The sequence below is a fragment of the Mustela nigripes genome, chromosome 11, assembly GCF_022355385.1.
Source record: "Mustela nigripes isolate SB6536 chromosome 11, MUSNIG.SB6536, whole genome shotgun sequence".
Taxonomy (NCBI): domain Eukaryota; kingdom Metazoa; phylum Chordata; class Mammalia; order Carnivora; family Mustelidae; genus Mustela; species Mustela nigripes.
Window position 1 is genome coordinate 37231406 of NC_081567.1, and position 21684 is coordinate 37253089.

General features: G+C 59.8%; 2 protein-coding genes across 4 annotated transcripts; both read right to left on the reverse strand.

The window, feature by feature from the left end:
- Positions 1 to 6177: 6177 nt before the first annotated feature.
- AMDHD2 (amidohydrolase domain containing 2) lies at positions 6178 to 15680 on the reverse strand. 3 transcript variants are annotated; one of them, XM_059415608.1, is made up of 11 exons: positions 15484 to 15680; positions 14897 to 15033; positions 14670 to 14809; positions 9142 to 9196; positions 8755 to 8967; positions 8583 to 8671; positions 8345 to 8489; positions 8164 to 8271; positions 7941 to 8009; positions 6863 to 6964; positions 6178 to 6421 (listed from the first exon to the last, which is right to left on the reverse strand). In XM_059415608.1, exons 1-11 carry the CDS (start codon positions 15564 to 15566, stop codon positions 6333 to 6335), a joined length of 1230 nt encoding a protein of 409 aa, XP_059271591.1. In that variant the 5' UTR covers positions 15567 to 15680; the 3' UTR covers positions 6178 to 6332. The 3 variants fall into 3 exon arrangements, with proteins under 3 accessions (XP_059271591.1, XP_059271594.1, XP_059271592.1); XM_059415611.1 differs by lacking the exon at positions 15484 to 15680 and adding an exon at positions 15432 to 15453; XM_059415609.1 differs by lacking the exon at positions 8755 to 8967.
- Positions 15681 to 15826: 146 nt separating this feature from the next.
- On the reverse strand, positions 15827 to 21208 carry ATP6V0C (ATPase H+ transporting V0 subunit c). The gene is made up of 3 exons (XM_059415612.1): positions 20959 to 21208; positions 16724 to 16907; positions 15827 to 16581 (listed from the first exon to the last, which is right to left on the reverse strand). Exons 1-3 carry the CDS (start codon positions 21035 to 21037, stop codon positions 16377 to 16379), a joined length of 468 nt encoding a protein of 155 aa, XP_059271595.1. The 5' UTR covers positions 21038 to 21208; the 3' UTR covers positions 15827 to 16376.
- Between the last annotated feature and the right edge of the window lie 476 nt (positions 21209 to 21684).

Sequence of the window (21684 nt, forward strand, 5' to 3'; positions counted from 1 at the left end):
CTTTAACCCACTGAGCCACCCAGGTGCCCCTAGCTTTTCTTTTTCTTTCTTTCTTTCTTTCTTTCTTTCTTTCTTTCTCTCTCTCTCTCTCTCTCTCTCTCTCTTTTCTTTCTTTCTTTCTTTCTTTTTTTCTTTTTTTTTTTTTAGGGTCAGTTATACCAAAGCATGACCATGTAGTTCTCTTTGGGAATTCAAAGAGCAATAGGGGTGGGGAGCATGAGGGACAAGTTCCTGGAGAATGCTAGAGCCCCTGGAGCAGCAGGTGGGGGCAAGCATCCTCTGCGGCTTGGGAAGGTGTGAGGCAAGAGGGGCATGGGGCCCTGCGGAGAGGACCTGAGCAGCCAGCCAGGGGCAGGGCACGGAGCCCAAGTCCAAAGAGCAACAAAGACAATACTCATTTCTCATGGGGCCTTGATGGCAGCTGGTGGGCAAGTCACAGGCCGGGCCAGGCCACCCCTCTCACCTAGCGAGAAGCAGGGCACCCCTGCCATGGCTCAGGTCTGGCTGCCGATCCCAGGATAGCAGGCAGGAGGGGACATAGACTCACCTGGCCCTACACAGCACTCTGGCTGGCAGGAGAGGAACGGCGGCCAGCCCCTGACTCTTCCCTCTCCCTTCCCTCCCCAGGGCTTCTGTCTCCATGGAAGGGTGACCCCAGGCCAAGAATGCGATGCTCAGCTTGGCATTGTGAGGTCATTTCCACCCCAGGAGGAACGGGGATGCCCAGAACCATCCTGGGAAGGGCCGGGAGGCTGCCATTCATACAGGGCTATGTGGGGGGAGGGGAGCACCAGGTTCCATCCCCATGGCCTGGCGCATTTCACCGGGCGCCTCACTTACTTCTATAACCCGTGGCAGGAGGGAGGAAAGCCTGGTTCAGAGGCGACCGAAGCTGCCCGGCATCACTCAGCGAGTGTGTTAGCAAGCTAGTCCTGTGCAACAATTATCCCCCAACTCAGAGACATTAAACAACAGACCTTTACAATCTCCTGGTTTTTGTGGGGCAGGAGCAGGAGCAGCCTTGCTGGGTGCTTCCGGCCGAGGATCTCTCAGAAATTGAAGGTAGCAAAAGCTGAGTCATCTAAAGCTTGACTTTAGATGGGGGGGGGCACCTGGGGGTCTCAGTCCACGAAGCTTCCAACTCTTAGCTCAAGTGGTGATCTCAGTGTCCTGGGATTGAGCCCTGCACGGGGTGCTCAGCATGGAACCTGTTTGGGCTTCTCCCTCTCCCTCTGCCCCTCCCCTCGAGCCCATGCTTGGTGCTCTGGCTGCTCTCTTGCTCCCAAATCAATCAATCAGATCTTAAAAATTAATAAAAGACTTGGCTAGGTTAGGAAAAATCCCTTCCGAGGTGGCCCATTCACTCAGACGCTGATGGAGGTCCCAGCTTCTCACCAAGGGGGTCTCTCCACAGCTTTCTGAGTACCCTCATGCCACAGCAGCCAGCTTTCCCTGAAGCGAACGATTCCAGAGCAAAACAGCACACCCGACAAAGGACCTGCAATGACTTTTATTATAAGTTTTCAGTTTTAGTTTTTCTTACTATTTTTTTTAAAGAGACTTTATGCCCCATGTGGCACTTGAACTCATGACCCTGAGATCAAGAGGCACATACTCTACAAACTGAGCCAGCCAGGTGCCCCCTGCCATGATTTTTATACCCTAGCTTCTGAACGGCACCAGCACTGCTTCTAGCCCATTCTCCCAATTGCACAAGAGCGTCTGGCACCACGAGGGGACGAACTGCCCTGGGTGTGGAGGTGGGATTGCTGGGGGCTGTCTTCAAGACAGCTATCTTCAGAAAGCAGCGTCAAATCTCAGGCGAGTAAACCTCCTTCCCTAAATCTTAACCTTCCCAGCCCAACTCCAAAAACTGATCAAAATCCCAAAGACTGAAAACATCCAGTGTTGATAAGCATGTTAGAGAAACGAGCCCCTTCATACACTGATGGTAGGGATGTAATATCTCCTTTCCACCCAGGCAGTAGGGAGCCATGGCCCAGGCCCCTCCATCTGGAAGAGGTGGTAGGGGAACACCAGACCCGCCAGAAATGACCGCACCCTGTTCACCCAACCTGGGAATATGCTACATCCCATAGAAAGGAAGGATGACCGATGCCCATAAGCTGACCTGAACAGAGGCCGATTATCCAGGATCATCCAGCTCGGCCCACTGTAATCACAAGGGTCCTTAAAAGATAGAAGAGAAAGAAAGAATCAGAGCCTTAACAAGGCAACACAAACTGCACGACTGGCCAGCATGAGCTTTAAAAACAGGAGACCTTGAGACAACCAGTGTGGGCAGCATCTGGGAACTGGGAACAGAAGATTCCCCCCCCCCAAGAACCTCCAGAGGAACAAGGCTCTGCCACCCCTTTGATTTCAGCACCCTGAAACCTATTTCTGACTCCCACCTCCAAAGCTATAAATGTGTTCTTTTGAACCCCTAATTTGCGGTAATTTGTTACAGGAACACCAGAAAAACGAATGCGGGAGGCCCTCCTGTGATCCCCAGAAACCCAGAACCCAAAGAGCCTAAAGAAGTGCCCACACCGGGTCCCCTCCTGCCTTCTAGACCGGCTGGACCATCTGGGGCCCTAGGGCTCCCTGCCTGTCACTCCATGGTCCCTCCTCCTGGGGGCAGCGTGGGCGGCTGGTGGGGTGGGGTGGGTAGGAGCCCAACTGGTCCACGGTGGGATCTGGTTAACGTTATGAAACATCCATCCTACAGAACACTGGGGACCTTGTTCAAGTAGAAACATTTCCCCGTGTCCCCGCCCAGGCAGCTTTCCGTTTCAGGCTGCTTAACTAAAAAGTAGTTACCAGCAGAGCAGTATCACCACTACAATTCCAGGTGATGAAACAAATCAAGACATAAACGTAGGACAAAATAAAGGACCACACCAAGCTCTTCACGGTGGGGGAGTGGGAGGCAGGCAAAACCCGGAGAAGGCAATCGCCCTGGGCACGAGGCTGCCGCCCACCCTGGCGCTGCCTGGGGACGACAGGAGGCCAAGGGAGGAGGCCGCCCTCGGCCTACCTTCCTGGTGCCACACCCCCTGCTGCACTTCTCGCACCCCGACACCGGTCACGCTCCGAGCTGGTGCGAGGCCAGGAGAAGCAGTGTAAGGGGGCCAGCGGGCAGCCCCACACCCAACTCCCAAACGCCAACGAGGGCGGGGCGGGGAAAGGAGGCTTGGGGCGCAAGAGCGGCAGAGGCCCGCGATGGGAAGGAGGGAGGGGCGCGGAGGGCCGGAAGGAGGACACAGAGGCAGACGGGCGCACCGGGGCGCAGTGGCGTCCGCAGCAAGCGAGGATGCCAGGGCCCCGGGTCCCCTGCGCCCGCCGGGCCCCGCGTCCCAGGACTCCCGGCTCCGGGCCGGTCCCCCAATCCCGAACTGGGTCAGGGGCGGACGCGCGCCTCAGCTGCTCCGCCGCGGCGTGTCAGCGCGCACGCCCGTCCTGATTGGCCCCGGCAAGGGCCCGCCCCCAGCAGCAAACCGCATCCACGCACCGCAGCTCTTACCGGACCTGCGGGTCCACTTGGACCCGGCGCCTGGGCCGCAAGCCCGCCCGGCGATGGGGAGACTCGGGCCGGATTCACCGCGCCCAGCGCACCGCGGTAGATACTGTCTCCCCCCGCCTCCCCAAGCCGACTTCTCCGGTCTGGACCACCAAGATCCTCTGCACGAATCAGCGCCCGAACGCTGCGCCCTGGAGCCTACGGGGCGCGTCAACCCTAAAGAGCCCGAGGCTTCGAAAGGGACGACTCAGCGCCAGGCCTCGAACCCTGGCACTTGGCGCACTCGGTGGGGGGGGAGGGGGGTCTGCAAGGGACGCCTCCGCGGCTCCCAGGCACGGCCGCCAGGGGGCCCTCGCCCCACTCCCAGGAGCCGCGACGCGCCGGCCGCTGCACAGGGTCCCCCGGATCACGGACAGCAGAACAAGCCGCGAAGGTGAGGGCTGCACGCCAGGTCACCTCCCCGAGGATCCCACCTCAGTGGAAGTCACCCCCGCCCACCAGTAACTCAGGCACAGCCCTGGCAGCCCACTGTCCACCCACACCAGAGCACGCCTTGCCCTCCGCTTCAACTGCCTCCAGACCCCGCCCCCCACCTGCCCCGCTACAGCCCTACCCCCGAGTCTTCTTGCCAGGGGTCTAGCTTAGAATGGCAGCACACCTTCTGTTTGAAACCCCGCAGACTCAAGGCTCAGAAGTGGAATGGGCGCTGGCAGGCTGAGGGAGCGGGGACAGGGGTGGAACTTCGTGGGAACAGAGCTGCTCTTAGGAGCAGCGAAGTCAGGCAAGTGGTGCAGAAGACTGCACCCCTTCCCCAGGAGGGTGACCGGAGATCCCCACCACCACACCAAGCCTGTGCCATTGGAACGGAGTGGGGTAGTTTCCCCCTGCCTGGAGTGCTCTTCCCAACCAGCATGGTGCCTCACCCCTGCGACCCCGCGTTCAACCAACCCTTCCGACCTCTTCCACCCAGCCAGGCAGCCTGTAAGGGAGGGCCCCAGAGTAGAGCAGCCAGGACAAACACAAGCTCTGGAGCTCACTAGCTCTGCAGTCGGGTGCCCCCTTGCCCACCTGAGAATGGGGATGACACACCGGAAACTCCTTTAGATATCTGGCATGAAAGAATGGGGTCACGCTGCTAGTGCATGTAGAGTCAGGCCTAGCCCCAAAAAAGACAAGTGCTGCCGCTCAGCTTTTGGATGTGTTTTTGGAGACCTTCATTTGCTCCTCCAACCAGGGCTGCCCCAGTAGTCCAGTGCGGTGCTGCCCCGGGTCCTGGGAGCAGGCGGTTGCCTTACAGGAGTTGTCTGTCACCTGCTAGGCCTAGGATGTCCCTGCACCCCTCAGGCATCTCCTGACCCTTGCCTCATGGCGACAGTTCTTCCCAAGCTGCTCAGCCTCAAACACAGCTGGGATCTGTGTCCATTTTTGTCACTTTGGACCCGGACACACTTCCTATAGAGGGCTCTGGGGCAGAGGAGGGGAATGGTGGCCAAGCCACATAGCACAGTGTCCTGGAACACTTGGCTTCAACTTCCTATTCCAAGGACTGCAGCCATGAGAAAGAGGGAAGGGGCCGCCCACCCCAGCAGACAATGGGGGAGAAAATCAATCCCGATCTGGGGCTACACCAACCCCTGCCCTCCGAGTGCCATGTCACGGCTGTCCTCAGGACCTGCACGGCTCCCCAAAGCTGTCCTACCCAGGGAATGCGACAGCCCACGCTCCCAACATGGGGGCACCACTGCCAGGACCGAAGGGACATGGAAAGCTGCGGGATGACACTAACAGGCAAACAGGTGCAGGGCTCGGGACACTGGTGACGCCCAACCTGCCCACCAACACCAGGCAGGGTCCCCCCAAGCTGTGTAACCACCACGGTGCAAACAGGTCTTTCATGTCAACCCAGAAGCTGAGTCAAAATAGGCTGTTCAGAAAAAAACGCCAAAGGAAGTGAAGCCCTGATTATCGCAAGGGCTCAAAGAGGTAGGGCTTCGGGCTGGGCAAGCAGCAGCAGCCAGCATGGGCTCAGGTGCCCTGGGCCACTGCTTCCTGCACTTACTGCCAGGCAAAGTGGGGTCCTGAAGCTAGCACGGATTCCTCCTGAAGGCTGAGAGGAGCCCCTGGCACTGTGCCCACACCCAGCACTACGGCCCCAGGCCCCGACTTTGCTGCCCAACTCACGGGTGCAGAGTGAGTCCTTGGGACTTTGTCACACAGCAGCCTTCTGAGACCTCCACGCTGCCCACCCGAAGCCCCCCCACACCCAGCTCCTCCCAGCCCAGGCTACTAACTCAGCTCCACAATCCGTTCTCTCCTTGTTTAAAATCCTAGGAATTACCCCATCCCTCAGTCCCCTGACACGTGAACTTCTGAAGCTGTCTGTGCTCGCTGTCCCCAAGCCCCTTCCTTTCCCACTTCTCAACTAGAGCCCAGGGCTTCCCCTCTCACCCTCCACTCACCTCCAGGCAGCACCTCTGCCTATGGGTGTGCAGGCCCCGGACACATCTGCACCACAGAGAGGGGCCCCCACAGAGCTGGGATGAGCCAGAATCCAGCCACTCCCACTCCCAACCGTGAGGCACAAACACCCCCACCCAGAGAGCCACCAAAGTGACGGCGCCCTGCTTTGAAGCAACACTCGGAGACCAGACAAGTCCCTGCCGGGCGCGTGTTTATCCAGCTGCCTCCTGAACGGAAGCCTCCACCTAGGGCAGGGCGCCCACTCGCTCCCTGGAGACCAGCTCCTCCACGGCTCGGCCCTGACGGAGGCCGCCTAAGGCTGGGTGTCCGTTCCAGCGGTGGTCCTTGGTCACTGCCTGGCCTCCTCCGCCTGCCACACCAACTCGCCCGAGATGTAGGTGGCCCGCACGTGGAGAGAGTCATCGAGCACCACGAAGTCTGGGTCAGAGGCGGGTGGTGAGGAGGCAGTGGGGGGAGTGGACACGCAGGCACCCCCATCCCCACCCAGCTCCCAGGAGCTTCAATAGCCCCTGAGAGAAGCTCTGTTCCCATCTCCACCGCCACCCAGGAGCCGGTGGGGAAACCAAAGCTGGCAACACGATTTGGGTAGGGCACCCCAACCCCTCGCAGGCTGCCCAAGTCTGGGAGCCAGCGTTCCTGGCGGAGGCGTACATGGGACAAAGACCCAGGAAGCCCCTCACCAGGCCTCATTTCATTCGCCAGGAAGCCTGGCCTGATGGGAAAAGGGGCCCAGGCTGGAGGTGGTGGTGGGCAAGGCCACCTGGACACAGGGAAGCCTCCACCTGCCCTGGCACCATCCCGAGTACCACAGGAGCTCCCAAGTCCGCAGAGGCCCGGGTGCCCACACCAGGCCCTGACCTGCATCAGCCCCGAAGTCCAGGGTCCCCTTGCGCTTCTCCAGCCCCAGCAGCTGAGCGGGGTGCAGGGACGCAGCCTCCAGGGCCAACTCCACACTGCAGCCTGCTCAGGGGACACAACTGGGTGACCACCCCTGCCCCAGCTCTCCCGGCAGCCCCTCCCCCAGCCCACAGCCCCAAAGCTCCAAGGCCTAGGAAAACTGGGTTCTGCCAGGGTTCTGCAGCAGGGTAACGAGGCTCCACCGCACCCCAGTCTAAGGGTGCTGCTGGGGATCCTTCTCCTGCTCGCTTGCTCACCTACCTGGCCCGTCCGGCCTCCCATGCCCCTGAACAGATGCTCTGGACCCAAAGGCCCGCAGGCCCCCCTCCTTTGGGGTCCCAGATGGGCACCCCCACAAAGAAGGAACAGCCTGCACATCGACGAAGTCACGTGGTCTTGCCTTTCTACCCCTGCTACCCCTCAAGAGGCCATGTGACTAAACTCCACTCTCCCTGCCCCCCCCATTATCCCCCCAGGTGCCGGCCTGTCTCCCTGCTTGAAACAGCATGTCAAGCCCCGACACCCCCGATGCCCAGGGCACTACCAAGAATCCCTCAGGGTCTGGCCAACCACAGCCTCTACCAGACACCCCTGCCCACCTTCCCCGCAACAGCCCCACCCCCTTAAGAAGCCCAGAGCACAGCTCTGACCCCTCTCACACCTCATCTCCCTATCTGTGGACCCATGAAGGCCCGCGAACCCATAGGGTCCAAGACCAAGGCCCAAGCTGTGGGTAAACTGAGCTCCATTCTCCCATTGGGTGCCAGGGCTTCAGTGCCGTCACCCTGGGTCCCAGCCATCTGCCTGCCACCGTCTTATCCCACCCAGGAGCTCCCTGCAGGGGGACCTCGACCATGTTCCCAGTGCTCGTCCCCTAGGAAACTCTGCCAAACGAGGGCTGTGGGTGCGAGGCTCCAGTGGTCTCCGTGCTTCCCTCCCACCTCCCCCAAATGTAGCTTCCACTCTCCACGCATGCACACGTCCACCCACACACACACACACGAACACATACTCCCTACCCCACACCAGCCTCACTGACCTGTGGCCTGTAGGAAATGCCGGACACACACGTCCATCGGAGCTATGCTGCCACTCAGTGTCTTGGTGCCTTGAGAAGAGAGAGTGCAGGCTCTGTGGGACCAGAGACCACCAGGCATGCAGTGGGGGGTGGGCAGCGGGCTGACAGGGCATGCCCACATCCCACTAGAGGCGGAAGGCCTGTTCTCGTGGGGGCGGCCGGCAGGGACAAGCAAGTCGCTCACCTGCCACGTAGGCTGTCAGTCCATCTACTTCCACCTCCTGCTGCCCCAGTGTGTGCCGGCCGTCACCCAAGCCCAGGGCAGGAACGGCATCGGTGACCAGCACCAGCCCTGTGGGAGGAAGGGGCTTCAGACCTGCCCCACAGCACACTCACCGCTGTCCCCAGTCCGCCCTGCCACGCACCCTGGGGATGGGCCCGGTGGGCGATGCGCAGGGCCGCGGGGTTGGTGTGCGTGCCATCCGCGATCATCCCATAGAAGATGTGGCGGCCCGGTGGCAGCCGGTCACTGGTCAGGAGCCCCACGATTCCTGGGTCTCGGTGGTGGAACTGGGCAGGGATCAGAAGCGTGAGCTGAGCAAGGGCAGAAGCTCCTGTACCCGCCCCCCCTCCACCTGGGGGACTTGGTGGGGGACAACTCACAGGCAGCATGGCGTTGAAGAGGTGGGTGATGAAAGTGGCCCCACACTGCACAGCTTCCTCCGCGGCCTGCAGGTCGGCCACCGAGTGTCCTGCATGGGGGACCAGGACTCAAACAACACACCCAGCCCAGGATCCCCCACGTGCACACATGCCTGGAGGCGTCCCGCCTCACCTAGGGACACACAGATGCCCCGGGCCACCAGGGCCCGTATCACCTCTTGGCTACGGCCCAGCTCGGGGGCCAGCGTCACGATGCGGACATTGTCCAGGGCCCCATAGGTGGTCAGCACGTCGTGGAAGGCATTGGCCTCGAAGGAGCGCAGGTGGGCTTCGGGGTGTGCACCTCGCTTTTCCCGGCTGATGAACGGGCCCTCCAGGTGCACCCCTGGGAGGGGGGGTAACGGATGGCTCCAGCATGCCTCCTGCCGCACAGCCCCCACCCCAGCCCGTCACCTGCCGGACCTCCCTCCCCAGTTGGGCCTCTGGAGGGGGAGGGGCTGCCAACAGGTCCCCGAGGAGCCTCCCCGGGTGGGGGCAGGGAGAGGGGTCAGCCACTCACCGAGGACCCCTGCCCCATGGGGACCACCACTCTTCACGGGGATCTGAGGAAGGACCTGGGGGGAACCAGCTGTTAAAGCCCTGCCCCCTATGGCCCAGCACCCAGAGGTCACACCCCAGCCACGGTCAGAGATCAGCCCCCAGTGGCCTTCCCTCAGGTATGAGAAGGTAGTCAAAGGTCCCCAACCGAGGTCAGGGAAAGCACAGCACTCGGAACCGTCCGGACGGGGAGGAGTCATGGAGGACACATGAGCAGCTGCCTTCGACGACCGGGAGAGGAAGAAGGATCTCCTGCGCAGAAGGCAGGCACGTGGACAGAGGGCCACCCCACGATCCTGGCCCCTCCAGGCGGCCCCCAACCAGGCAGCAGCTGGGACACAGTGGGTGGCATGCTCAAAGGGTCCGGACCCAGACAGGGTGACAAGCCTGGCCTCCTGAGCCGCAGAACCAGAAGCATGGCTGGAACAGGAAGAGGCTGTGCGCTATACGCAGAGCGAGTGCAGAAGCAGGGGCTGACCAGCTGGGGAGCTCGGTGCGGATGGGGCTGGAGGCTCGACAAGCCGTGTCCCAGCTGAATGCCGTCAGGAAGGTCCCTCGTGTGTAACAGGTGCTCACATGACCCATCTCAGGACCAGGCCGCCGGGCCTCACAGCCCACACCTCTCTCACGAAGGAACGTGGAGAAGGAAGTGAACAGAGAGCCCTGCAGGACAGCAGAGTCCCCAGGCTGAGCTGCCGGATAAACACGCCCACCTCTGGAGCTCCCCTCCAGGATAAAGGGATTGACTTGGAGGAAGCTGAAACCTTGCATGACCTGCAAGACGGGAGATGAGCAGAGCCGTCCAGGGAGGCCGAGGAATGGATGCCGGGCCCGGGCAGGTACACACGGGGGACACGCCCTGCACACAGAAGCCACGCTGCGGCCCCACTTAGGCCCCAGGGACTAAGGCCCCTGCCTTAGTCCTGGCCATGCCTGGCACCTTTAGAAGCGGGGGGACCACAACAGACACGCCATCAAAGAGCAGCTGTGTCCCGAACGTGCTCGGCAAGCAGCTGGAGCAAACTGGAAGGTGTCCAGACGGGAGGTGGATCGAGGTGCACACGCCCTACAGTTAAGTGCAAGTTCATGCTCTTAACATGGTCAGCATGGAGCCAGGGAGGCCTGTTTCCGCTGACCCGGGACCTCGACAAAGGGGGCCTCCGCAGAGCCTCTGCAGGCCTGGGACTCCCAGCAGCCTGCTGGAGCCTGACCTCAAACAGCCGGTAACCGAACCCAAGAGAAGGACAGGAGGTTAACAAGGGAACAAACAGCCCGAAAGCAAAGTCAGAGGAAGAATGAGAGAACCCATCCAGGAGGCCCAGCAGGGGAAAGATAGCACCCAGGAGGAGACGACAGAGAAACAGGGCAGAAAGTCACACGGAAGTTATTCAAAACAAGCAAACAAAACCGAAAACCAGTTTGAGAAAGCCGGGCCGTGCTGAAGGCCAGCACCACGGATGACCTCCCTCCAGGCCCCGCCCGTGTCCCCCTCAGGCTTCAGAACCCAGGGCCAAAGGGAAGGTTCCACAAGCCTCCAGACGAAGAAATCGGTCACGCACCAAGTATCAGAGGTCGGGCGGCTTCTGACTTCTCAAGAGCCACCTTGGCAGTTAGAAAACAATATAGCAATGCTTTTAAAATTCTAGGGCGAAGTCACTTCTAACACAGAATCATTCCCCAATCAAGACAGTAAAAACAGGGAGACCTGGGGGACTCCGTTGGTTGAGTGTCTGATTCTTGATTTCGGCTCAAGTCCTGGTGTTGAGGGTGTGAGATTGAGCCCCGTGTCGGGCTCCATGCTCACCAGAGTCTGCCTGGAATTGTTTCCTTCTCCCTCCATCGTGGGCACTCTCTCTAAAATAAATCAAACTCAGGACACCCCGGGTAGCTCAGTGGGTTAAAGCCTCTGCCTTCAGCTCAGGTCATGATCCTAGGATCATGGGATCGAGCCCCACATCGGGCTCTCTGCTCGGCAGGGAGCCTGCTTCCTCCCCTCTCTCTCTGCCTGCCTCTCTGCCTACTTGAGATCTCTGTCAAATAAATAAATCTTTAAAAATAAAATAAAATAAATCAAACTTAAAAAAGAAAGAGTAAAAACATTCTCAGGCCTTCAAGATCTCGAAAACTCGACCGCCCATGACTCCTTCCTCCAGAGGAAGCGGGGAGATGTGCTCCAGAGTGAAGGCGAAAACCAGCAAAGAGGAAGACCCAGGATGGGGGATGAAGGCCCAGTGGAAAGACACTAGGGAAGCCCCTCAGGTGAGAGTAAGGGAGCTGCCGGCACAGCTCGGCCCAGGAGGCCAGCAGCCAGTGCTGGGAAACAGGTCCCGGAGGCTGCTGCAGGAAGACAACGCTGATACACCTGGCATGTCCAGATGTCCCGAAAGAAGAGGGAGCTCCTGGCAGGAAGCCCGGAGTTGAGTCACGAGTTAAGGGAACAAAGAGCAGGACTTCCAAGGAAAGGAGAGCAGCCAGGTAAGAAAATGGGACGCACAGAGTAGGCCCCACCTAGTCCTGCAGACGGACCTCCCCAAGGCAGCGGGCGGCTCTGTGGGGAGGATGGGGGCTTCTTCTGCTCCTCGGCTGGACAGCAGACACACGGCCCTAAACAGAGAAGTGAAGCAGGAGTCCCAGCACGGCCTTTTGAGACAGAAGAGCAAATTCCAAGCATCCCGAGCTGAAAGGGACGGTCTCTAGATGGGAGCCCGTGGGGGCAAAGGGCTGCTAGCTCTCCTAACCAACCACGGATAGGTCTAAGTCCACTGATGATTAGAAAAAAAGTAATGGTTGAGTTTTTCCAGAACAGATTTCTTTCCCCCTGGAACAGGTGGGCATGCACGTCAGAGGCTGGGTTGTTCTGGGACACGTCCTCTAGAACCCCCGCCTTCAACCTGCCCATCTCTATATGGGACAGCACGAAGCCTGTCATCCACATTCCACCGGGAGACGGTGTTGTGATGAGTGTCAGGTTCTGTCCTATTCTCCTAAGTCCTCCGAGGGAGCTCAGCACCAGACATAAGACTCTTGTGAGAGGAGGGGGGAGGGGAGTACTTCAACCCAAGGGGTGGATGGGATTGTGGGTGAAGACTGTCTTTGCAGGGGGGACACTGTGTGGGACATTCTAGGGGGTTTTTCAGAGAGCCTCCCCCGGGAATGACACACAGAAAGAGGGGACCTGCACAGTGCTGTGCCCGTCGCTGGCTGCTCTCCCCACCTGGGCTCATGGGCGCCACCTCCACCCCCCTAACCCCCGAGTCTCAGATTCAGAACTCGAAGTCCTAACAAGACACTCAGGGTTTACTTCACCCTTCAAAACAAAACAGAGTCTCACAAGGAAAAGCTAGGGTACGCTAAGTGGGGAGAACAGCATAAACGACAGGGTAGAGGTAGAGAAAATAAGGCATGTTCCAGGCAGGAAAGCAGAGGAAAAGGTCAAAGGATAGAGGGCGTGGGGGGCCAAAGGCAAAGGTCTGCCTGCCAACAAGAAGGTACTAGATCTTGGTGAAGCAGATGATGGACTTGAAGCCGAGAAGGACACCCACAGATCTTCCTCCTGGAAGAGTATCAAAGCATAAAGCTAGAGGAGACCCCAGAAAAGGACCACATGGTCTCAGGGGACCAGAACACAATGACAAAAGATCTGGATAACTTCTGACAGAGGAACAATCCAGTTCCGCCCAGTGTGAGCTAGTAGGGGGTGGGAGATTATCTCAGGGAACAGTCCTGTAGTTTCTAAGACAAAACTGGAATCAGATTTTTACATTCATGCCCCTCAAAACTCTAGTTTCTGCTAAGACTTTCAACTTGCAAATGTTTATGGTAGGTGACACGTTCTAGCAAGACAACATAAGCTAGAAGTCCCCATGTCCAGAAGCCCCTTGTCCTGTAGAAGACCACCTCATCATCTGTGTGGCATGGGTCAGATTGCTGTGGAAAGCGTGGCTAGTGGGTGACCAGACAGTAGAGCCAAAGAAGAAGCAACACACAGAACACGGCAAAGGCCTTCCAGGCAGAGGGCTTGGAGACAAGAGATAGAACAGCCTAGAATGTCTGGAATGCGCCTAGGGAAAAGACAGAGGCCCGGGCAGGTAGGGAGGGAATGCTCAGAAGGCTGGGGTTCACCCTGAGCACAAAAGGGGAGAGGACAGGGGAGTGAGCTGAGTCCTGCACCTCCTGAAGGCCCCCGTGGCAGGACCTGGAGCAAGGACAGCGTTGGGAGAGTAGGGAACTATCACCGAGCCTCACTGGTGAGGCCCAAGAAGAGGAGGACAAAGAACACAGAGATAATAAGATGGGCACCTTCCTCAGCTCTTAGCCGAGGAAAGCACAGACTGATGACCAGGAGAGAAAAACGTGGAACCATGTGCTGGTTTCCAGCAGCACACGGAGCTTAGTCTGTAAGCTCTGACTCTGGGATGGGAGGCCTAGGGAAACTTCCAGAAAGATGTCCACAGCTGCTAGTGTACCAACGGCTTAATACAGACCACACACAGTGCTGTGTGCCCTATCCCCAACACACGGACACGGCCATCATTCTCAACTTAGACTCGAAGAAAGAGACTCAGAAAAAAGTAAAGGCTGTCTTGTGTCCCCGGCTGACAGATGAATTTAAGAGGCCCAAAGCCCACACCCAACCTCCCCCAACACCCAGCTAGGACTCTGGGCCCACACACCCAGGAGGGACCCCACGACGGGCAATGTGACCCATCATCACAGTAAGGAGCCTGTTCTGGAGAAAACCACCACACCAGAACGCACAGGAGGGATCACGGCGGAACTGCCCCCTCCCTAAACTCAGCTCTGGTAACAGAACAGCCACACTTTTCAAAACTCGTTAAGCTTCAAGCAGTCCAGAGGCACAAGGAACACATCCTGCTCTCCAAGAGTTCGGGAAGAAGGAACATTCGTGCCCGCAGAGAAAACATCCGACAATAAAATAAGATAAAGAATAAAACCAGAGAACCGGTGCAACAATAAACACGGTTTCATGGGAACGGGCAGAGAGAAAGGAGTGAGGGGTGTCAGGGTAGATGAGAGCAGCAGAGAGGATGGACTAGGGTGGCTGGGCAGACACTGAAGCTTCTTTCTGGAAAGCACACTCAACTGGAGTCACAAAGCACAGACATGTTGCGGGGGGAGGGGATAAGCCTGACCAGCAGCTACAGGTGCAGCAATCAGAAGTCCCAGCAATGGGTTTCTGGAGCCCAGAGGCAGCCAGAGGGCAGCGAGGAAAGGACATGTGGCTGGGGAGGACACCCGGGCAGCACAAGTGAAGGCCTAGGGGACAGCTGCAGAGACAGGGACACTCTGCCAGTGGGGGAACGACCGAATGAGAAAGCCTAGGGGCAGGACCCTGGCCCCACATGGAAGGAGGCCAGCAGATAAGGCCAAATGCTAGGCTAAGAGAGGTCTGTGGGAGCACGGATTTGAAAAACATGGCGGGGCTGCTTCCGGAGGTCCCGTTCCTCTACACTGGGAGCCGGACCTCACCTTGTGATAAACCTCGGGTGGTGAGGTGACCAAGGTGGGGCAGAAGGAGGTGACTCCGTGCGACAAGATCCTCCGGGCCACCAGGGCAACCCCGGAGCCCACGTCCTCCGAGGCCTGAGAGAAGTCAACGCCAAATCCACCTATGGCCACACAGAGGAAAGTCACACAGCGCCCAGACCACTTCCTCTGGGTCACCACCCACCCCGGAGCCCCAGGCCGCGCCGCACCGTTGATCTGCACGTCGATGAAGCCGGGCGCCAGGATGCAGCCCCCACAGTCCCGCTGCTCATCGGCCACTCGCCGCTCTTCAAAGAACAGTTTCTCGGGGTCCAGTATGCGGCCTTCGCGCACCCACAAATCCTCCCTGTGACCAGAGCCAGGAGAGGCAAGGATTAAGATGGCCTACCCGAGAGGCACCCTGCGGCCCACACGAACACCGACTGGCCCTGAGCCCCGCACCCTAGCAGCGCGGCCCCGCGCCCAAGCAGCTCCTGGTCCTGCGCCCCACCGGCCCTGGACCTCACTCAAGCAGCTCCCGGTCCCGCACCCCACTTCTGAGCAGCTCCCGGTCCCGCGCCTCACCGGCCCTGGGTCTCACCCAGGCAGCGCCCGGCCCCGCACCGGAGCAGCTCCCGGTCCCGCAACCCAACGGCCCTGGGCCTCACCTCAGCAGCGGCCAGCCCCTCGCCCGAGCAGCTCCCGGTCCCGCACCCCATTTCCGAGCAGTTCCCGGTCCCGCACCCCACCGGCCCTTGGCCTCACCCAGGCAGCGCCCGGCCCCGCACCCGAGCAGCTCCCGGGCCCTGGGCCCCACCTGAGCAGCGCCCGGCCTCGCAGGATGCGGCAGTTGGTGAACTGGAGCACCGGGGCCCGCGCCTCGTCCTGCCCGCCGCGCATCGTGAGCCACCCGAGCCCAACAGAGCGGGCGGCGCCCGGAGCCCCAGAGCGGAACCCACTCCCCGCGCACCCGGCCGACTGCAGGCAGCGGAGCCCAGCCTCCACCCACGTGACCCTCAGCTGACTGAGGCGGATCACGTGATCAGCGCGCCCACGTGACCGCCGCCCCTCGTCCGCCCCAGCCCCTCCTCGTCTCCAGCCCCGCCTCCATCCCCCTCCCCCCACCAGCCCGGGGCCCACACAATCGGTCCACAAAGGCGTCCAGTCACAACCGAGAACTTTATTGGACATGGCTCGGCTCCGGACCTGGCAGGCCCAGCGCTCTGGCCCCGCAGCCCCGGCAGCCGGGACTGGGGAAGGGTGGTTCCATCCAACGAGTCTCAGAGAACGGTAACCCCACAACGCAACACTACCTAAGATTACTATATAGTTGGGAGACGGAGGGCTGCTCCACAGACGTATGAACAGGTCAAATCTTTATAAATAATAAACATCCAGTGAAGAGAAAATGACAACTCTAATTCATCCTTATACACAGAGCACTCTAGGGTAGATGAGTGGGGGCAGCAGAGGCCTGCGTCCTCACTGGTCGGGGGCCTGGATGGGTAATGAGTGGGCCCAGATGTCCACGGCACGGGGCAGGCGGGGGCAAGGCCAGGGGGAACAGACGATGGGCACTAGGACACTGCGCATTTACAAGACCAACTATTGGGGGGGCAGCTGCCCCGTGCATGTGTGTCAGGCTGTTCATCTTGGAATGCGGGGATGGTCTTTACATCATATTCTGTGGCTGGTGCGCTCGGAGAGGGGCTACTTTGTGGAGAGGATCAGGGCCACGATGAGACCGTAGAGGCCGAGCACCTCGGCGAAGATGAGGATCAGGATCATGCCCACAAACAGCCGGGGCTGCTGGGCCGTGCCACGCACACCAGCGTCCCCCACGATGCCGATGGCAAAGCCGGCTGCCAGCCCGCTCAGCCCCACGCTCAGGCCAGCACCCAGCTGGAGGAAACTCCTGGGGGAGAGGACGTGGGAGAAATGTTAGCAGCCTGCTGGGGAAACCACCCGCCCCACACCCCCTCCCCGGCCCTCCTGACCCCATGCGATAGCCTGACCCCAGGCAGGACAGCACAGGCAGGGAGGGAGCCAGCACTCACTTGTAGAGGCTGATGCCATCATTCAGGGAATTAGCGATGAGGACTGCCACCACCAGCCCGTAGATGGCGATGATACCAGCCATGACCACTGGGATGATGGACTTCATGATCAGTTCTGGCCGCATGACGGACATGGCTGCAATGCCGGTGCCACTCTTGGCTGTACCATAGGCAGCACCCAGGGCTGTGCAGAGAGGGGGGAAGCCAGGTCAGCTCAGAGTACTAGGGGTCAGGTCCCTGGAAATAGCTCCAGCATGGCTGAGGGACACCCTAAGTTATCACAACAGGGACATGAAATTGGTACCTAGCCAGAGGTGGGAGGTGGTCCTCAGGGGCAAGAGCCCTCACTGGGCACACAAGGAATCCAGATAGCTCTTTCCTTCACCAGAGGCCCCTGTGGCTATCGCCTATCTGTACAGCTGCTCTGCTGTGAAATGTACGCCCCACCTCCCAGGGAGCCTCCATGCAGCTGCCCACAGCCTCCAAGGTGGAGCTACGACAGGTCCAGCAGCCCCACTTAAGACTTGCTGAAGATTCCGGACACCTTTTTACTGCCTGGAGTCCTGGACATTCAGGTCCGAAATGGCCTGGCAAAGCACGAGGTGGTTACATCTCAGCAGCCCAGTATCAGGCCAGACTCAGCTTGTCTGCCTTGGGGCTCCAGCCAGGGACAACACGCTGGAAGACCCTCACCACACACAAGGGCCCAACCACAGGGTCAGGGAAAGCTGGCCTGGCAAGTCCTGCCTCAGGCCACAGCATCCCGCACTCCCCACCGCTCCCAGCTCTCCAGGAGGGCTAGCACCTGTTGTCAACAGGCCAAGTGCTTTCTCAGCCACACAGCAGGCCCAGACCCTGTAGTTTGGGAAGAATCTCTTTAAAGAACCAGAGTAAAAAGGGCGAGCCAAGGAGAGGACAGGGCACAGGGAGCCACCACCCAGGCAGACCATGAGCCCTTAGCAGACCTCTCAGAAGCAGCCCTGCATGCACAGAGGCCTTGAGCGCCTCCAGTAATGGGAGTGGGGGGAAACTTGGGTGGCCTGTCTCCTCTGATGCTGTTCCTCCTCCCTCTTGCTCGGTAGGGGGTGCTACTGTCTTCAGAGTTCCCTTCTCCTGGCCTCAAAGTCTAGAGCAACTTTTGCACAGAACAGATCTACAGGAGGGCCCGCAAGGTCTCCCAGGGTCCCACCGCACTGCCTGAGCAGAGCTTAACATGGCTCAGAGATGGAAAAGACCAGGACAATCCCAACCATTTTTCTGCACGTTTTATTCATCTGTTTGGGCCACAAAAAAGGTCTACTCTCTATGCTCATCACTAAGCAATGAGGAGGTCCAAGGAGCTCTGGCTTCCCAGGGCTCCAAGCCTGGTGAGGACACACATGGCACCTCCACACATGATCTAGAAGAGTGGGGAGGCTGGCAGGGGGGAGGTTCTGGGGAAGGGCTCCATAGAGAAAATGAAATTGGGTAGAGGTGTGAGTGAGCAAGAAGGACTGCAGACGACATGAACGGAGACATCCACCAACATGGCATAGGCTGGGAGCTACCAGAAGGAAGAAAGAGGCAGGGGTGGGAGCAGAGGGACCTATCCTGCCTCTGCCACTCGGTCCCAAAGGCACCCAACACCACCACACCTGGGCATTCAGCACAATCAACCCACAGCTCAGGGCTGGTTTTCATGAAGCTTTTCCAGAACTCTCCTGGTCACAGTGCATTTTGGGGACTCCTACTGCAGGCCCAGCACCCCATCAGGCTGCATCACATGCGTGCACATGGCCAGCACCATGGCCCGTTCCTCAAGTGGAGAGCACAGGAGATGTGTGGCACTGAGTGAGAAACCGATTACTGGGAAGTCAGCATCCCAAGAGCAGGACACTGCCAGACGTGGAAAGTGAGCAGGGCTCTTCTCCAGGAGGTGGCAGAAGAGCGTGTGTGGCTGGAGGTGGGGAGGCAACAAGATGAACAAAGGGAAGAAAACAAGGCTGACCACGAGGGAAAAAGCAGCCTGGCCTGGGCAGCAGCAGGTGTCCACAAAGGCCAGGCCCTGAGTGCTAGCTCTGGAGACAAGCCCTACAAGGTCCCAGACCAAGCAGAGGACAGAAAAGCGTGCGATCAGGAGGCAGTTCCAGGAACAAAGCACCAGAGGCAGGGTGCCTGCCAGGAGGGAGGAAGTCAGAGAGATTACGGAAAAGGAGCAACCAACGGCCTGTGGAAGACCTGATGAAGAAAGAATCAGCAGGACTTTTGTCACAAGAAAAAAAGGGGAAGCAGGAAGGGAGACTGGGCACAGGGGAGCAGGCAGCACCCATCCTCAGGGGCCCAGGGCAACTAAAAAAACCCTAGACCACTGATACCTGGTTCTCAGTAACTTCCAGAGACCTGCTTTGGGTCAGGCTCCATCTGGAAGTATCAGGTTCTAGGAGAGGAAGAGATGTACCTGGTGACTGGAGGCAGGCCAGGAGCTGGGTACAGATAAAGGGCTGGAGACAAACCCAGAGCTTCAGGAACAGGCAATGACAGCCCGAACTCAAGGAATTCTGGGGCAGGAATATCCTGTCCTTCAGTGATGCTCCTCCGTGCCAGGCACATAGAAGGAGCTCAATTAAGATTTGTTGAATGAATGAATGAATGAATGAATGACAGCCACAAGTAACCCACAGTTGGCCAGGCAAAGCAGAATCTCTGAAGGCATTCTGGAGGCAAAGAGCAGAAAAGGCTGGGGGAGGGGGTCACAGCAGCCCGCTCAGAAGTGCTGGAAAGTAGGCAGCCCCTGCAGATGTGGAAGAGCAGGCGTTGCCTGGGAGAGAAGGGGAAGTCCAGACCACTTCTCCCACCACAAATGACCCCTTACTTGCACGTGATGGGAAGGGCAGGGCAGGGCAGACTCAGCAACTCATGACTGGCAGACAGGCCCAGGCAGAGGGAGGCCAAGGAGGGAGCAGAGTCCCCAGGCCCCTACCCCCCAAGTGTTTACAGTCAGCAGAGACTGTTTGGAGTTCAAACCCTCCCCGTTCTTGCACAGGCAGCCTCCCCAGTCCACCAGGTAGGGTGGGGCAAGGCGGAGTCATCAAAACCAAAAACCAGACCTACCCAAGAAGGCCCAGAGGAGACCAGGTCAGACCAGTCCACAGGGTTGCAGCAGCAGGACTAACCTTCCTGGGTCCCACATTCCTGAGCCTGGCCCACGTGCCTTTCTCCCAGATAGGCCAGTTTTCACTAAATTCAACAGTCCATGGCCGTCGAGACCCAAGTTCAAAAGAAGGGGTGCTACCAAGAACCTGGAAAGCCCTTCTCTTTACCTAGAGAAGCCCTCCCCAATTTGGGGCCTCCTGAAAGGGAAGTCACGCATCCTTTCATTCATTCATTGGGGCCTAATCTACAACACTCTTCCTTCTAAAGACAAAGGCCCAATCCCCTCAACGCTGAGGCTTCAGCCACCCTCTCTCAATCACCCAGAGGGACACTCTTGGCAAGCGGCCGCACACACAGTGTCGTTGCTGGCCTGCCTCCTAGACACCCATCCTTGGCCTGGAGCCTGTTCAGACCCCCACCCCATTCCACACAATCCCACCTATGGGTTCTGGCCAGCTCTCAGGACCAACCCCACAACCCAGTTTTCCCAAGCAGTCCACACGCCCCGCAGGACTACTGGGAAACAGTGACAGGCCCTAACTAGAAGCGTCTGCCTCTGGGTGCAGACCCACTTGACCACCGCCGGGGGTGGGAGGGTGCGGGTCGCCATAAGGGCCAGGGCTGTGTACCTCGGAGGGGAGAGCCAGGACCTCATCCATCCCCTGCCCCCACCTCCGCCGATCAAGGCCAGCCCCGCGTCGGGGGAGCTCTCCGAGGTGTGATGTCACACCTGCCCGCAGGATTGGGGGGGTGCAGAGCAGGCGCGCGCCCCCACCTCAGCCTCCCTCCCGCCTCTCCTAGGGCTAAGATGGCAGCGGCGCCGCCGCCCCACCCCCGCACCTACACCGACAGGGGCAGGGCTGCCGGCTACCGATCCCCGGGAGACCCCTGGGACCCGCACCCCAGCCCATCCCGCAAGCCCTGCGCTCCGCAGCCCCCGGGGCCCCGACCCCCGCCCGCTGTCACGTGAGTCCCGAGACCCCCCAACAGATCGGAATTACGTCAGCGTGACGTCACACCCTGAACCCTGGGGAGATGCGAGCACAAGCCCCGAGCGCCCCGGCCCTCCCAGCCTCCCAGGTCCCTCCTGTCGCGGCGCTCACCGCTGAAGACCATGGCGGCCGAGGCGCCCATGACTGCGAAAAAGGAGGCGTACTCGGGGCCGTTCTTGGCCTCGGACATGTCTGCGGGTGGGGAGAGGTCGAGCTCAGCAGGCCGAGGCGGGGGCGAGGACGGGCCGGGCACGGCAAGCGAGCAGGAGCGTAGCAGTCAGGCAGCTGCGAAGGCGACCCGGCCCGTCAGCCGCTGCGCTCTAAATACCAGCACCGCAGAACAAAATGGCGGCCGCGGTCTCGTCACATGACCCGGGCCCCGCCCCTGCGGGCCATACCACTTCGCGCCTGCGGGGGGCGCCACGGCCTGAGGACGCCCTAGCGGTCCTCTAGCCGCTCCCGCACTGTACCGCCGCCCGAACGACCCAGACCAGGCGTTCCGCCCCATCTCGGCCTCCGCGGATGCGGGGCCGGGCGCTGGTAGCCTCTCACACCCCGTGGCGTTGGGCCCGTCCGACTCGCGAGCGGGGGCGGGGCGGTGGACCGCCGTATTAGCATACGGGGCGGGGCCTGGGTGCCCCGCCTCCTCTGCGGCGGCGCGGCGCCGGCTGGTGTTGGCTGCCGAGTGCGGCTTTCCTTTCCGTACGTTCGCCGAATGGAGTTGGCTGCGGGCTTCTCACGGCCTTCCCCCAGGGACCCGGGACCGAGGTGTCCCCGGGACGTCTTCATACATTCTGGAGCGCTCCGAGGGTTCGAGCAGACGGAGCCGAAATCCCA